This window comes from Zingiber officinale, chromosome 9B (assembly GCF_018446385.1).
Source record: "Zingiber officinale cultivar Zhangliang chromosome 9B, Zo_v1.1, whole genome shotgun sequence".
NCBI lineage: Eukaryota > Viridiplantae > Streptophyta > Magnoliopsida > Zingiberales > Zingiberaceae > Zingiber > Zingiber officinale.
Window position 1 is genome coordinate 6,222,480 of NC_056003.1, and position 14,661 is coordinate 6,237,140.

General features: G+C 35.9%; 2 protein-coding genes across 4 annotated transcripts; both read right to left on the bottom strand.

The window, feature by feature from the left end:
* Positions 1-361: 361 nt before the first annotated feature.
* Positions 362-1,760, bottom strand: LOC122025018 (50S ribosomal protein L7/L12-like). Its single transcript, XM_042583775.1, has one exon. The coding sequence runs from the start codon at positions 1,174-1,176 to the stop codon at positions 628-630; it is 549 nt and encodes a 182-aa protein (XP_042439709.1). The 5' UTR covers positions 1,177-1,760; the 3' UTR covers positions 362-627.
* A 2,738-nt stretch (positions 1,761-4,498) lies between these two features.
* On the bottom strand, positions 4,499-14,660 carry LOC122023777 (40S ribosomal protein S16-like). 3 transcript variants are annotated; one of them, XM_042582093.1, is made up of 2 exons: positions 14,141-14,660; positions 4,499-4,639 (listed from the first exon to the last, which is right to left on the bottom strand). In XM_042582093.1, the coding sequence occupies exon 1, from the start codon at positions 14,585-14,587 to the stop codon at positions 14,150-14,152; it is 438 nt and encodes a 145-aa protein (XP_042438027.1). In that variant the 5' UTR covers positions 14,588-14,660; the 3' UTR covers positions 4,499-4,639; positions 14,141-14,149. The 3 variants fall into 3 exon arrangements, with proteins under 3 accessions (XP_042438027.1, XP_042438029.1, XP_042438028.1); XM_042582095.1 differs by lacking the exon at positions 4,499-4,639 and adding an exon at positions 8,700-8,715; XM_042582094.1 differs by lacking the exon at positions 4,499-4,639 and adding an exon at positions 12,093-12,109.
* Between the last annotated feature and the right edge of the window lies 1 nt (position 14,661).

A 14,661-nucleotide genomic window follows, 5' to 3' on the forward strand; every position in this document is an offset into this window, starting at 1 on the left:
CCAAGCAAAAAAAACAAAAAAAAGGATTAAGATCTATATCCAGGGTTTAAATAATCTTGAGGGCATCCGTCTGGACTAACCTAATGCAACTCTTAACCTTTTTCTTCACTGACTTTGTAGCAGCTATCAGATATGAGCAAAATGAAATATACACATGCTTAGACTGGAATGAAAAGATATCTGATACTAACATAGAAGAAACACAAAAGGAAGCATATTATTTTCATCTCAAGTAAGATAAGATGATTCTTACATGCATAGAGCAAATATCAAAGAAAGATCAGAATGAACAGATAATAGAAGTGAGAAATATGACAATATGGAAGGCAACATGTTAATTAGGTTAAGAATGAACATCACATGAACAATACAGAAGCTTAGTTCTTAGATTAAAATACCAATTAGTGTCACTTTAGCTAAAACAAGATAATGAACTTGCAGCAACCATTGATTCTACACTGAAGGACTATGTTTTAGGAGAAAACTGAGAACAGGCCAACAGAATCAAGTCTTTTAGTTTGTGCTCGAAAAAAAAAATGCATTCAATTAGTTCGACCAGTTTCCTTGCTGAAGATAGGCAATAATGAACATGAAAATGGTGTAAAATTGAGACCTTGACTTATGTTTCTACTCCAGCGCGATAGTGGCGCCGACCGCCTTGAGTTTGGCAGCGATCGCCTCCGCCTCCTCCTTTGTCACCCCGGTCTTGAGCACGACGGGGGCCTTCTCCACCAGCTCCTTGGCCTCTTTCAGCCCCAAATCGGTGAACGTTCTCACCTCCTTGATGACCTTGATCTTGGCCGCCGCGTCGAACTTCTCCAGCTTAATGTCGAACGCAGTCTTCTCCTTCTCCTCGACCACGCTCGCAGCTTCGGCCGCCTGACCCGGCGCAGCGGAGGGCAGCCCGGCGCCGGACTGCACCAGATTGTGGAGTCCGAGGCGGAGACGGAACAGGATAGAGTAGTCCTTGCGCTCCTCCTCCGTCAGGGAAAGAAGATCATCGGCGATCTGCTGGATCCTCTGCGTGCGGGCCTCGGGCGCCACAGAGGAGAAGGGGCGGGCGGCGGCGGCGGCGCAGAGTAGGCGACGGAGGGGTACCATTTTGTGAGGTATCCGCTCTCTTGTCTCTCTGCTATGTAAAAGGGCGATTCGGGTAAAATCCGGATCCGATAACATCCCTGATTTCTTCTTTTTATTTAAATTAACCGCAATTATTCCGCTTTATGTTCCATATTTTTTACATCAGAAACATAGAAATATTTACACGTCTCCTGTTTTTTCCCCCTTTCAAAACCAGATTTGGATTTTGAATTCCACGATGGATCCACTAAGCGGAGAAGATCCCGTCGGAGGCGGCGGACCCGACGGAGCTCCTCGGCTCCACCGCCCGGCGCACACCCTTCAAGGCCATCGCCGCCGTCTTCCTCGCCACCTCCATGGCAGAGAAGGTAGCCAAGAAGCGGACGCGCTTCTCCTCCTTCTCCCACCCCTTGCTCCTCCTCCTCCTCTCCTCGTAGTCCTCGGCCACCAGAAGAGCTATGTCGGACATTTTCGCGAACGCCTCCTCCTCCTCGCCTGCAGCTCTCCGTCAAGCCCGAAGCAACCGTGATGCTGTGCGCCGATGGATCGGGACTCAGGCGTGGATTTTATAGGGGGGATTCGGAGAGCGTGAGATCAGCGTAGGAGGAGGTCGGTGGGGTTTCGGATAAGGATGAGATCGGTTAGGCTTTGTAGCGTTATTGGTTATTGCTCGCTGACCGACTGCCCACTGACCACTGCAATTGTTGTGGGCTTGCTTCGGGTTTTCCTGTGGAGCTGCTTCTGGTTTTGAAATGCAATGTAATATAATTATAGAAACTTTTTATTTTACCCCCTCTATACTTTAGAATACTAAATTTTATCTCGATAGTTAACAACATGCTCCAAATGAAAATGCTATTTTTTCAGATACCCCTCGCATGTGATGTCAGGATAGTTGAGGGTGTTTTTCATCAAATCATGTTTAAATACAATTTTGAGGGAGAACCTTGCACACAAAGGAACGAGTAGTTTCATGACATAAGAAAGATTACGTAACCCCCCCTCTCTCATAGAAAGCAATTTTGGTAATTTAAAATAATATTACATAAAATTTAGTGGCAATTTAACAATATCAAAATCACGAAGGGTCTTTAGAAGGTAGTTAAAACGTAAGGGTAATTGATAACATAATTTTGAAAAGGCGACAAAAACGTGGGCATTTCGAAATATCTTTTAATTCTGATTCGATGAAAATGCCTAGTGCATGTAACGCTGCCAAAAAAAAAAAAAAAAAAATTTGAAACCACCATCTTAGTGGTCCCCTGAGTTCAGCCCCACATATATTCAGTGGAGGTAAATCATGATTAAGATTGGCAGGAGGACTGACTGAGGTCGAATGGAATTTAAAATGCAACATATCAAGGTTTTATGTCCGTGTGCAACTGACGATCCTCGATTCCTCAACTTTCGTTGTAAACGTCAGACACCCTTCCAGCTGATCTAGCCTGTGGGGGCACCTAGTGCATGTAACGTGATCCACGGGAGGAACGTTGTACTTTTATTGATCATCTTATGATGGGCATAGCAGAATACTCTAAATAACAATGGGTAAAATAGAAATGTGAACAAATTATAGATAGTAAAATAAAATTTTTTCTAATAATAATAATAATATTATTATTATTAGCAATACGCTTGCCACCTTCCTGGAAGCGTGGCCGTGTGTGGTAGGACCTTAGGCGTAGTGTGGGGTCGGGCCGACAGGTAACGTGTCGATCAATTATCGAAACTGTCATTAGTGACGTGTCTTCCATAAGAAAAATGAACGAGTTATATGAGTCATGACATGACTTGGCCAAGTCATCGTAATTAATTTAAAAGGTCTACCTTAATAAATATTTTATAAAGTTAATTTTATATTATCTTACATATTTATTTATTCGTAATTTTAAATTTGAAGGGACCTAATGAGGCAATTATAACGACACGCATATCAACTTTTTTTTTTAAAAACACAGAATTATCTACAATTTTATATTTTAAATAAAAAATCCTTCCACCCACCTTACTACTTATTTTTTTTAATTTAAATTTTCATAAATAATACTTCTCTAAATATTTTCATCAATTTTTCTATAAATATATCTAAAATTTAAAATAAATTATTTACTTTATTAAATTTATTAAATAATTATTTTTCATTACACATAATATTTATTAACTAAAAATTTTGTTATTTTTATTTTTATTATTATTTTATTCTCTCTTCTATTTTTTTAATTATTTTTTCTCTCTTTATATAATATCTATTTTTCATTATCCAATACATTTAATTTATTTTTCTCTCTCCCAAATTGAATGATATTTTAACCTTTAAAGAATAAATTTTATTCTCTAAATTTACAAAAAAAAAAATATTCATGAAATCTAAATTTAGAAAATGAATAGTATAATTGATGTAAATATTTTATTTATGTAAAATATAAAATTTAAGATAAATTATATCTTTAGGAAACTGATGTAAATACTCTTAAAATATCCACATCAATTTCTTTATAATATTTTTAAAATTTAAAATAAATCATTCTCTTTATTACATTTAAACCATCATTTTTCACTATATACTTATATCGGTTATCTTAAAATTTTCAATATCTATATTAATTTTCAATATCTATATTTTTTTATTATTTTATTCACTCTCTTTTACTTTTTTTTTATTATTTTTTTTCTTTCCATTGTAATGTCTAATTTTCATAATCTAATTCATCAACTTTACTTAACTTTTCTAAATTAAATAATATTTTAATATTGAAAGAATAAATTTAATTTTCTAAATTTTAAAAAAATATTATCCATAAAATTTAAATATATTAAGTAATAGATAGAGGAGTTAATGGAAAGATTTTCTTTATATAAAATTAAAGATAAATTTTATATTTAGGAAAAGTTAATATAAATTAAATAAAATATATTCTCTAAATATTAAAATATTATTTAATTTAGGAGAAAAAAATAAAAGAAATGGATTGGATAATCACTACGAGAAGAGAAAAAATTTAAAAAATAATAATAATAATAATAATAATAATAATAATAAAAATAAAGATAATGAAAATTTTAGAGAAGATGATATATTATATAGTAAAAAATGATTATTTAAATTTAGTATTGTAAAAAGTGATAGATGGTGACGAGGTGGTCAGTGACCGCTTACTGTCTTAACCACCTTAGTACTTGAAAATTTTCAAAATTTCTACAATAAAAAAAGATAAACTAAAATAATTAATAAAAATTCATCTTCATATTAATAATAAAAATATAATATCATTATTTATACTAAAAGTGCAAGTAAAAAAAAATTGAAGTTTCAATTCAACGTAATAACAAGTCAACAATGACTGAACCAAACATAACTAATCTTCTAAATCATCTATACATGTGGCAAAAGGCGAATCATTCACTCCCAGTGCCACTACCAACCCGTCCCTAGGGCAACACAGAGGAGATAAATCACGAATGACTACTAGCTATTAGTGCAGATGACAAGATATGAGGGGGAAGCATGCTCGGAATCGTTTGTAGGTCTCTTGACGGCCAACTAGAGGAGATGAATAGCCTGCATAAGAAAAAAAAAAACAAATCTTTCACGAAATTTACAGGTTTATTAAACTAAACACTGTATAAAAAAAATTAAGAAATTGTTTAAAAAGAAGCGGTACACAAAAGTTATTTGATTTGCAATAAGGAGATTGTTAATCAAAGGAAATTGAAGTTCACTAAACAACCTCATTCAGACGGAAAAGTCTATTAAAGCAGTTGAAACACTTAATTACATAACAAAACTAAAAAGAATTGTTTACAAGTATTATTTTGAGCTACTGGGACCAGGACTATATTTATAGCCCTGATCGGAGAGCCTAAAAGAGTTTCAGGCGCCCAAAGGGGGATAAAATTTTTATCCCCGTTGCAATGAAACGCACCACGTCGCATTTGGATGACATTCTTGGTTTAGGCGCTCGGACCGAGTAAGTCAACTTCCTGTTGACTTTCGATCTCAGTCTTCCGTTCCGGTTCCGCTAGCATTGGTCCGGGTCTTCTGCTTCGGTTCCACTTGCTTGGGTGATTTCGACCATCAAGAATATGACTCATCCGAACCTATTTTCCAACCTTCGAGCAGTCTCCGCTTCAGCTTCTCATCGCTCGGAAACGCTGCGCGCCTCCTTCTCGTCCGCCAATGTATTCTATTGGTGTAATTGACCTATAGGGGTTCGATGTTTGACAATGCACTCAAATTTGATCAATTTGACCAAAGATTAATTCAAACAAGACTTGATATTTGAAAGAGAGTAATCTAGTCAGAACTAGATGATTAACAATGATAAGTCTTAACCGAAGGATAAGCAAGTGAGTGAAACTATGTGGTGGAAGTCCTGGTGAGTGAAGCCAGACCCTAGTGAGTGAAACTAGGTGATGGAAGTCCTGGTGAGTGAAGTCAGACCCTAGTGAATGAAGCTAGATGGAGAAAATCATGATGAGTGAAACCAGGTAATGGAAATCCTAGTGAGTGAAGCTAGTCAACCCTAGGGAGGTGACCTTAGATAATGTGTGACCGACCGGACCAGCGAATCCTAAAATATGTTGACACTGTTTTACTTTAATATTTTATCTATTGTACTAACTCAATGTGCAAGAGTGGACAGGTCTGAGGAAGTCCAAATAGGTCAACGGACTGACCGGATAGCTGACATGAAGTCCATACAGGTCAACGAGCTGAACGAATATCTAACAAGTTGATAAGTTAAGGTAAGTCACTGAAGGAGAATGACTTTGTGAGGACGCATCCCGGTTGAGGGGACAGTAGACATCGATCCAATTTAAGTCCATTTTGGATCCCTAAACTGAGATCTTGACTAGTTCCTAGCCTAGGGAGAACAGGAACTAATTACTACTATCTAATTATAATTATGCTAACGCTTGTTTTGTAGGTTTATTGGACTAATATTGTTTTGCAGAACAAAAGAGGGAAATTGCATTCATGTAATTCACCCTCCTCTCAAGTGCGATCGATCCAACATACTCTTCCGCAACGCTTCGTCCCTCGGACGCACCGAGCCCGCCTGCTTTCTTTCGTACCGTTCTTCTCACTAACTGCGCCTATCGCTCAACTTCCTGTGCTTTTAAGTTTTTGCACACTTAGACACAGAAGTTAAATACTAATATCACCTAACCTGACTTGATTGATCACATCAAAACTACCTTGGAGTACTAATAATATTCGCATTTTTGATGTAAAGAACCCAAGTTAAGTTAGGAGAAAAAAACATAAATCAATAATAACAAAGTAAATTTTACAAATAATAATGTGCAATAATTAATGTCACCCTTCCTTTAGACTTAATTTTAACTTTTCCTCCTTTGATCATATTAAAATTAGGATATTCGCAAATCCTTTGAAAAATAAATCTAACCAAAGTCTAAGGGAAGCACTACTTTTCAGAAAATTAATTTTTTTTGTAAAATCTGAAATCTTATAATGAATTTTAAAAAATTTAAAAAACTTTACTAAGAGTTGGGTAAATATAAATTTTTTCAAAAAAAATCTTTTCAGAAAAATGATAATTTTTCATAGAAAAATAAAATTTGAAAACAACTTCGCAAAAAAATTTAACATAAAACATTTTAAAATTTTTGAATAATTAAAAATTTAAATTCTAAATAATTTAAATTTTGACAAATAATTTATTTAAAAGCATTAGATCATTTTTAATTACATGCTTAACGATTAGTTAATTAAATATTAATTTCAGTACTTTAACTTTCATGTTGTGACGAGACACTAAACTTTCTTGATTATTGAACAATCATTTTTAAAACAAATCTTTTAAATAAATTAAATATTTAATTTTCTTTCTAAAAACTCTTGATCTAACTTTATAACATAACAATTTAATCTAAGCATGTTTTTGAAACCTAATATAAATTCATACCTATTGGATTAATTAAAAATTTCTTAAGGATATATTTTTGTGATATTTTTTTAATTTGCCCCATGTGATATCTAAGATGCTACTTAAGTCCTGAATTATTTCTAAATTTTGAAGGAATGCAAGTAGAATAATTTTTCAAAATTTATATTTGTTTCTTTAAATTTCCATTTTCTAATTTTAGTTTGTTAAAATCCTCTAATCGACAAATCATTACTAGAGTTTAATTAATTATTTTCTTTTAATAATTTTTTATTTTCTATTTCTAATTTGCAAGAATTGTTTGATAATATTTTTATAAAGAGAAATAACTTATCAGAAGGTAGAGACCGTACCTGACTTATCTTGTCGATCCTATATTCTCGATACTCATTGAGAATGAGCTTGCTTCGTCTATCTTTCTAGTGACTTGCCACTAACGCAAGTCCGGCGATGACTTTGATTTTTGATTCGGACGACATTTCATCTCACGTCGCCTTTAGATTATAGTTGGTCTGAGCTGGCTTCTTGTTCTTCTCCTTGTCCTTGTTCTTGTCCTTGCTTTTCAATATATGGCAGTTGTCTTTCACGTGCCCTTCTTCATTACAATGATAATATCTTATCTTTCTCTTCCTTCTATTACCTTGTACTTAATTAAATTTATTAGTTTTAAATAATATTTTAAAATTTCTTATCATGTATGTCGTTTCATCATCATCGAGAGAAGATCCAGAATCTGGTTCGTCCAATTTTGCCTTTAAGGCAATATTAAGCTTAGGCTCATTCAAATCTACACATCTTATTTCATGAACTTTAAAAAGTGAAAATAACTCTTCTAAAATACTTACTTCTAGATCCTTAGAGATATAATAAACATCTACTAATGATGCTCATTCAGTAATCCTAAAAAATGCATTAAACACATACCTTAGTGAATCTCGATTGGTTACCTTTTCTCCGAGATTCATGAGTTCGATGATGAGTTCATCATCATCGACAGAAGATCCAGAATCTGGTTTGTCCAATTTTGCCTTTAAGGCAATATTATGCTTAGGCTCCTTTTTTCATATCTACACATCTTATTTCATGAACTTTAAAAGTTGAAAATTATTCTTCTAAAGTACTTACTTCTAGATCCTTAGAGATATAATAAACATCTGCTAATGATGCTCATTCAGTAGTTCTAGGAAATGCGTTAAACGCACCTCAGTGAATCTCGGTTGGTTACCTTTTCTCCAAGATTTATAAATTCGGTGATGAGTTCCTTTATTCCTAAGTGAAGGTGTACAACGATTTCGCCTTCCTCTAATTTGATGTTGCTGATCTAGTTCCTAAATAGATCCCGTTTCGCGAGTTTTTGCCTCCGAGGTCCCTTCGTGTAGTTCTAGAAATTTCTCTCAAAGCTCCTTTGCCAACTTATAAGCTCCAATCTGATTGACTTCTTGAGATGGTAAGACGCTAAACAGATGGAACTCTGTTTTGTCATTTTTCACGAAATCGACTTGCTCCTTCTTTATCCATTGGTATTTTTCTTTGTCCTCTGGTGCTACAAAATCAAATTTCATGATTAATAATAAATCAAAATCTATCTTAAAAATACCTCAATCTTTTTCTTCTAGTTCGCGAATTTCCCCTAGAACTTCGGTGGGTTGATGCTCGGTCTGATCATCTCTTGTGCTTCGTTCGACGATTAATTCTCCTGAAGCCGTTGGGCTCTAATGCCGTTGGGCTGTGATACCAATTATATGTCCCTTAGCGGTTGACTAGAGAGGGGTGAATAACATACACAAGAAATAAACAAACCTTTCTCAAACTTTAAAGTTTTATTAAACTAAACACTTGCATAAACGAAACAAGAAACTATTTAGAAAAAAGAGGCATAAAAAGGTTACTTAGTTTGTAATCAGGGGATTGCTAATCCAAGGAAGTTGAAACTCACTAAACAATCTCCTTCAAACAGAGAAACCTCTTACAGCAGTTGAAGCACTTAATAATAGAATAAAACTAAAGAGGAATCGTTAACAAGTGTTGTTCTGAGCTAGTGGGACCAGAATTGTATTTATAGTTCTGATTAGGGTGCCTGAAAGGCTTCCAAGCACCTGGAGAGGGATAAAAATTTTATCCTCATTGCAACAAAACGTGCCACGTCACGTTTAGATGAAGTTCTTGTTCCGGATGCCCGAAAGGGTTCCGAGCACTCGAACCGAGAAAATCAACTTCTTGTTGACTTTCTATCCCAATCTTCTGCTCCGGTTTCGCTCGCCGAGCATCCAGACCGAGAAAGCCAGTCTTCTGTTTCGATTCTACTTACTTTGGTGATTTCAGTCATCCGAAATGAGGCTCACCCGAACTCATTTTTCAACCTTCGAGTAGTATTCCGCTTCGATTTCTCGTCCCTCAGAAACGTCGCGTGCCTCATTCTCGTCCGCCAACGTACTCTTCAACAACACCTCGTCCCTCGGACGCACCGAGCACATCAACTCTCTCTCATGCCATCTTTCTCGCTAGCTGCGTCTTTCGCTCGACTTTTTGTATTCTTAACTTAGACATAGAGATTAAATACCAACAAAACCTAACCTGACTTGATTGATCACATCAAAACTACCTTAGGGTACTAACAACGCCAAATTTCGAATCCAAGATTCTAAATCATCTACTCATGCACCATCAATTACATTCATGATCCTCTCATCATCAGACTCAAAATCAATATCTTCATTCTTCTTTTCCGATATATCTAAATCCTCATCAAGTTCTCTAATAAGGATGTTCCTTGCGCTCCTTGGTTGTAACATTTCATTCGCTCCCGAGGACTCTGCTACCATTCTCCAAATAAGTCCTGAACCCGACTCGACCTCATCTTCACCACTACTATCAACAAGCCAACATTGAGCTTCACTAGCTTGAGAGGATAAAAATAAATCTCTACCTATTTCTCTTTTACTCTTTTTCTTCATAAGATTAGCATTGAATTTGACATATAAGATCATTCAATCTTGATGTCTCGAACCTATTTCTCTTCTTAGTATGTATCTAAACAATTAGAAAATTATTTAAAATAATAAAAACAGAGAATATATAACATAATTTATAAATTATTACGTACCCCATCAAATTAGCTCCAATTTCTTTCACACCCCGATGAACTACTTGTTAAAGAGAGAAATCACATTGTCATTTTTTTTAAGTGTAGAGTGTCATTACTATAATTAGACCATCATCCAACTTAAAAAAGTAAAGAAGCAAAAAATAATAATAATAAATCCAAAAATAAATAAAAGAGATTTGTATGCTACTGAATAGAAATAAAGAAAAGAGATATACTTGGATTAAAATCATGATACACATACATCTTCTCATATGTCATGAACGCCATTTTTCTAGTCCCCTCAAGGCGGTGCGATGGTTAAGGCATGGGGTGTTGCCACATGAGGTCTTGGGGTCGAAACTCGGCGTGACCGAGCATAACCTCTCCCATATCTTGGCCATTTGCACTAATGGATAGTAGTCACCCGTGATTTACCTCCTCCGTGTTGGCCTAGGGACGGATTGGCGAGGGCGCTGGGGGCGAGCGAATCACCTTTTGCCACATGAACGCCATTTTTCTTCCAAAATTTTCAGATTTACTCTTATACTTCAACAATTCATCATTAGAAATGGTACATTGTACATCTTCATCAACGAGAAAAATTCTCTCAATACAATTTAAGAACTCATTCATAACATTATTATCATTTTATCAATGTCTTTGAAGTAAAAAATTAGATTCAACAAGTAAGCGACATAATGCAAAGGACTATCAAGTCTACCTTTAGACTTCTCATCAATAATCTTCAAAATATGAATGACATTTTCTTCTTTTTTGAAAATCTTTCTATTCTCTTCCTTGGCTTGTTTAAGCGCACCTAATAAAAAGGTCATTGAGGACTTTTTGTCACCGTCAACAAGGCATAAAACTTTCACTAAAGGGGTGAAAACATTCAAATCTAAAGAAACACCACTCCAAAAAGAAATACTTGTTACTGTCGCCTCTGCTGCTTTCCCCTTCACACTACTCCTTAATTTTGTGTTGTTCCACTCCTCAGATGTAAATATAAGTCTCAATTGATCTTTCTTGTCTTTAAGACTTTATAATGTCAAAAAAGTAACAAATCTAGTCACTTCAAGTCTCACAATATCCCTTTTCTTGATATATTTCCTCGTGATAGCCAAAAAAGTTCTATGATATGCATAGATGAATATTGTTAGAGCCTTTACTTTTTCAAGTATTCTGCTAAACTTGAGTAGCTTTTCAATTACTTTAAGCATGAGGTTGATTGTATGAGTCGCAAAAAAGGTCCAAAAAATTTGAGGTTGTGTAACCTTCAACAACTCTGCGATTGCCATATTGTTTGTTACATTGTCTGTCATTACTTGAATCATATGTTGAGGGCCGATTTTATTGATGCATTTTTCCACATACTCAAAGATGTAAGCCCCGAAGCGTGCCTCCATGAATTCTTCAGTAGAACCAAAGAATGAAGTACCTAGTTTGCAATTAACACATAAATTCATAATGCTTCTCCTCTTGTAATCAGTCCATACAGTAATCATAATTGAACATCTATTTTCCATCCACTCTTCTTCATGCTTTTTAAAAGATAATTTGGTTCTCTAACTCTTTGTTTCAAAAGTGGTTCTCTTAGAAAATATTAACTTGGAGGTTTGTAGCCCAGACCAAATTGACCAACCACTTCTACAAATTTTCTAAAGCCTTGATTATCGATTGCATAAAAAGGAATCCTCGTCTCATAAATCCATCTTGCAAGGTACTCATGCACATTATTTGTAAACTTTAACTTTAATGCATCATTTATGTTTTGTTGTCTTGCCTTTGCTGGATCGATTGCAAATGTCCACTTATCAATAGGCCCGAGATGCTTTCACTTTTTTTTAAAAAAAGAATCTCTCTCACTTGGATAATCTTCATCCTCTACATCAACACCTATATTACTTACATCCTCTTTTCTTTTAGTTCTTCCACCCTTTCTCACTTCTTATTCTTGTTATTTTCAAGATAAGCTCTTACTCTTTTTTGTCTTCATCAGATGCTTTAGGGCATACTTCAACTTGTCCTACAATACCTGCAATATGATGTTTCATCCAATAAACTCCTTTGATAAGCCTCTTGTATAATTTGTATGTGAACCGATTTTTTTTTTCTTTACAATAAAGTACCCCATAATCCCAAATAATATCATTAGACTTCCGCTTCAATTCTACCTCCTATTGTTTCTCATTTTCCACCATTAATCTTCAATAATAAAAAAAAAATTAGAATTAAAAGTTAGCGCAACAATTTAATCTAAATATTAGAAAATTAAACATATAATAGACTAATAGTTAGGAATATGTGATCCCTGCATTTGAGTTTTTTCTAAATTTTTTTTTTCTTATTTTGTGGGTTTGCCATTTAGAATTTTTATCTTTAGAATTTAGAGGTTAGAGATTATGGCATTAAGCATTAACTTTTTTTTAACTACAAATATAGTTTAGGTTTAGACAGGATATGCAGTGTAAATTAGGTTTTAATTATGTTTATATAAATTATCTCAATTAGAATTATTAATATAAAAATATTTGATTAAATTTAATTAAATCCTAAGTTTAAAAATAAAACAGAACAAAAAAAATCCCTAGCCCGATTTCTGTTCCACGTGAGAACGCGTGACAGACGCTCATCGGACTCGTCATGTGTGTAGGGAAGCCTCGCTGGGCCCAGGCGACGTGTCTGTGCCCTTGCGACGGGTCCAACGTGGCATTCTTCGCGCTAGCCTCCGAAGGAATCTCGGAGAAACTTTAAAATCTAAGTTTTTGTAAACCTTACATGATGACAATGGCGGCGGCAGCTGCAAAGCGACTACAGGCGGAAGGAGGAGAAGGCAAAAGGCATAAGACAATGAAGATAAAGGTTGTTTTTAACCTATGTTTTACCCTGCCTTTTAAGGCCGCCTCTGGTAAAAGCGAGACAGATGACCTCCGCCTCCTAACTAGGCGCGGCCTAGGAGGGCATGCTGTCAACCATTTTGCCAACATTGCTGAAACACCTCAGGCTTTCTAACATGATCATCATAGAATGCTCTCCAAGCCCCTAACATAGGTCCTTGGAATATGGGTCGGTTGACCCTAGCATACACCCGACCACAGTTCATAATCAACAGTTCCACCGTTCAGAACCGACAGTATCACAATTCAAAATTGATGGTTCAACAAATCCTAACAAATCGATCCTTAACTTTAACTGTCCAAAACGATTACGATTCATGGCTCGATTCACGATTTGAGAGTATTATTATTTAAAAAATATTTAAAAATTATAAATTTATAAAAACTGTTTTAAAAAATAAAAACTCACCTCACCCCAACAATCAAAACCATCAATCTAGCGATCGGAATTTGCTTTTACTCATTGAATCCGGCCCGCGGTTGGTCTACTCCAATCAGAGGTTTTGAAACTGGACTACTGAACTGAGATATGTGTACATCTTTAACAACACTATAGCCAAAAACTATGCAGTCAAACGGATTGTTTCATTATCATCATCAAATGGACAACTCTTTAACATTAACCTATATGAAACATTATATAAGTGATAAGATCATCCTGATATACAAGGATAAAGATCTTGAACTAGTCACTTGAGATGGCAAATACCCCTTTTGATTTATGCAATCAATACTATTGCGCTCAAAGAATGAGGACGCAGAAAACTGATGTCAAAGCTAGAAATGTCTAAAGATAGTAATGTATTTTGATCTTCAACAAAAACAGGCAGTTTATGGATCATGTAGCAAGGACAATGTAAGAGTTTTTAGCTCCAGAATTCACAGAAACTGCTAACCAGAGTACACTCTTGGGGGCATCCCCTCCCCTTGTTTCAAAAAGCAACAGCTATACTTTAATCCGCTTATGATCACACAAAAACGGATTCCTAACTTGTAGAAATCTTTTAAGGCACAAATTGTTTGTTTAAACTAATTTTAACAACATCAAACAAAAAAAATGATTAAGCTAGTTCAAAATCAAGATACTAAACATGATCCAAAACCAACGTTCAAAGAAGCAACAGCAAATACAAGCATGAGAAAAAAAGGAAAGGTTTGAAATTGCTGACCCTGTGGATCTACCGGTACGATTTCTGGAAACGAGCGCGAGCGCCACGACCACCAAACTTCTTGGGCTCGCATCGGCGGGGATCAGCAACGAGAAGGGTCCGGTCGTAGCGCACGAGGATGTCTTTGATCTCCTGCTTGGACTGCTCGTCAACGTACTTTTGGTTGTAGGCGACGAGGGCCTTGGCGATGCTCTGGCGGATGGCATAGATCTGGGAAGTCTTACCACCGCCCTTGACGCGGATGCGGATGTCAACTCCCATGAACCGCTGCCGCCCGAGGAGGAGGATCGGCTCGAATGCCTTGAGGCGGAGGATCTCCGGCGTCACCAGCTCGATGGGGACGCCGTTCACCTTGATCAGGCCACGGCCTCGCTTGCAGTGCGCCACCGCGACGGCTGTCTTCTTCCTGCCGAAGCACTGCACGGATTCAGTTGCCGTCGACGCCATCTTCGCCGCACGAGCTCGAGTAAAAGCAAACCAACAAGAGAAATGAGATCGGCGCGGCGCGGCGCCTCGCGTAG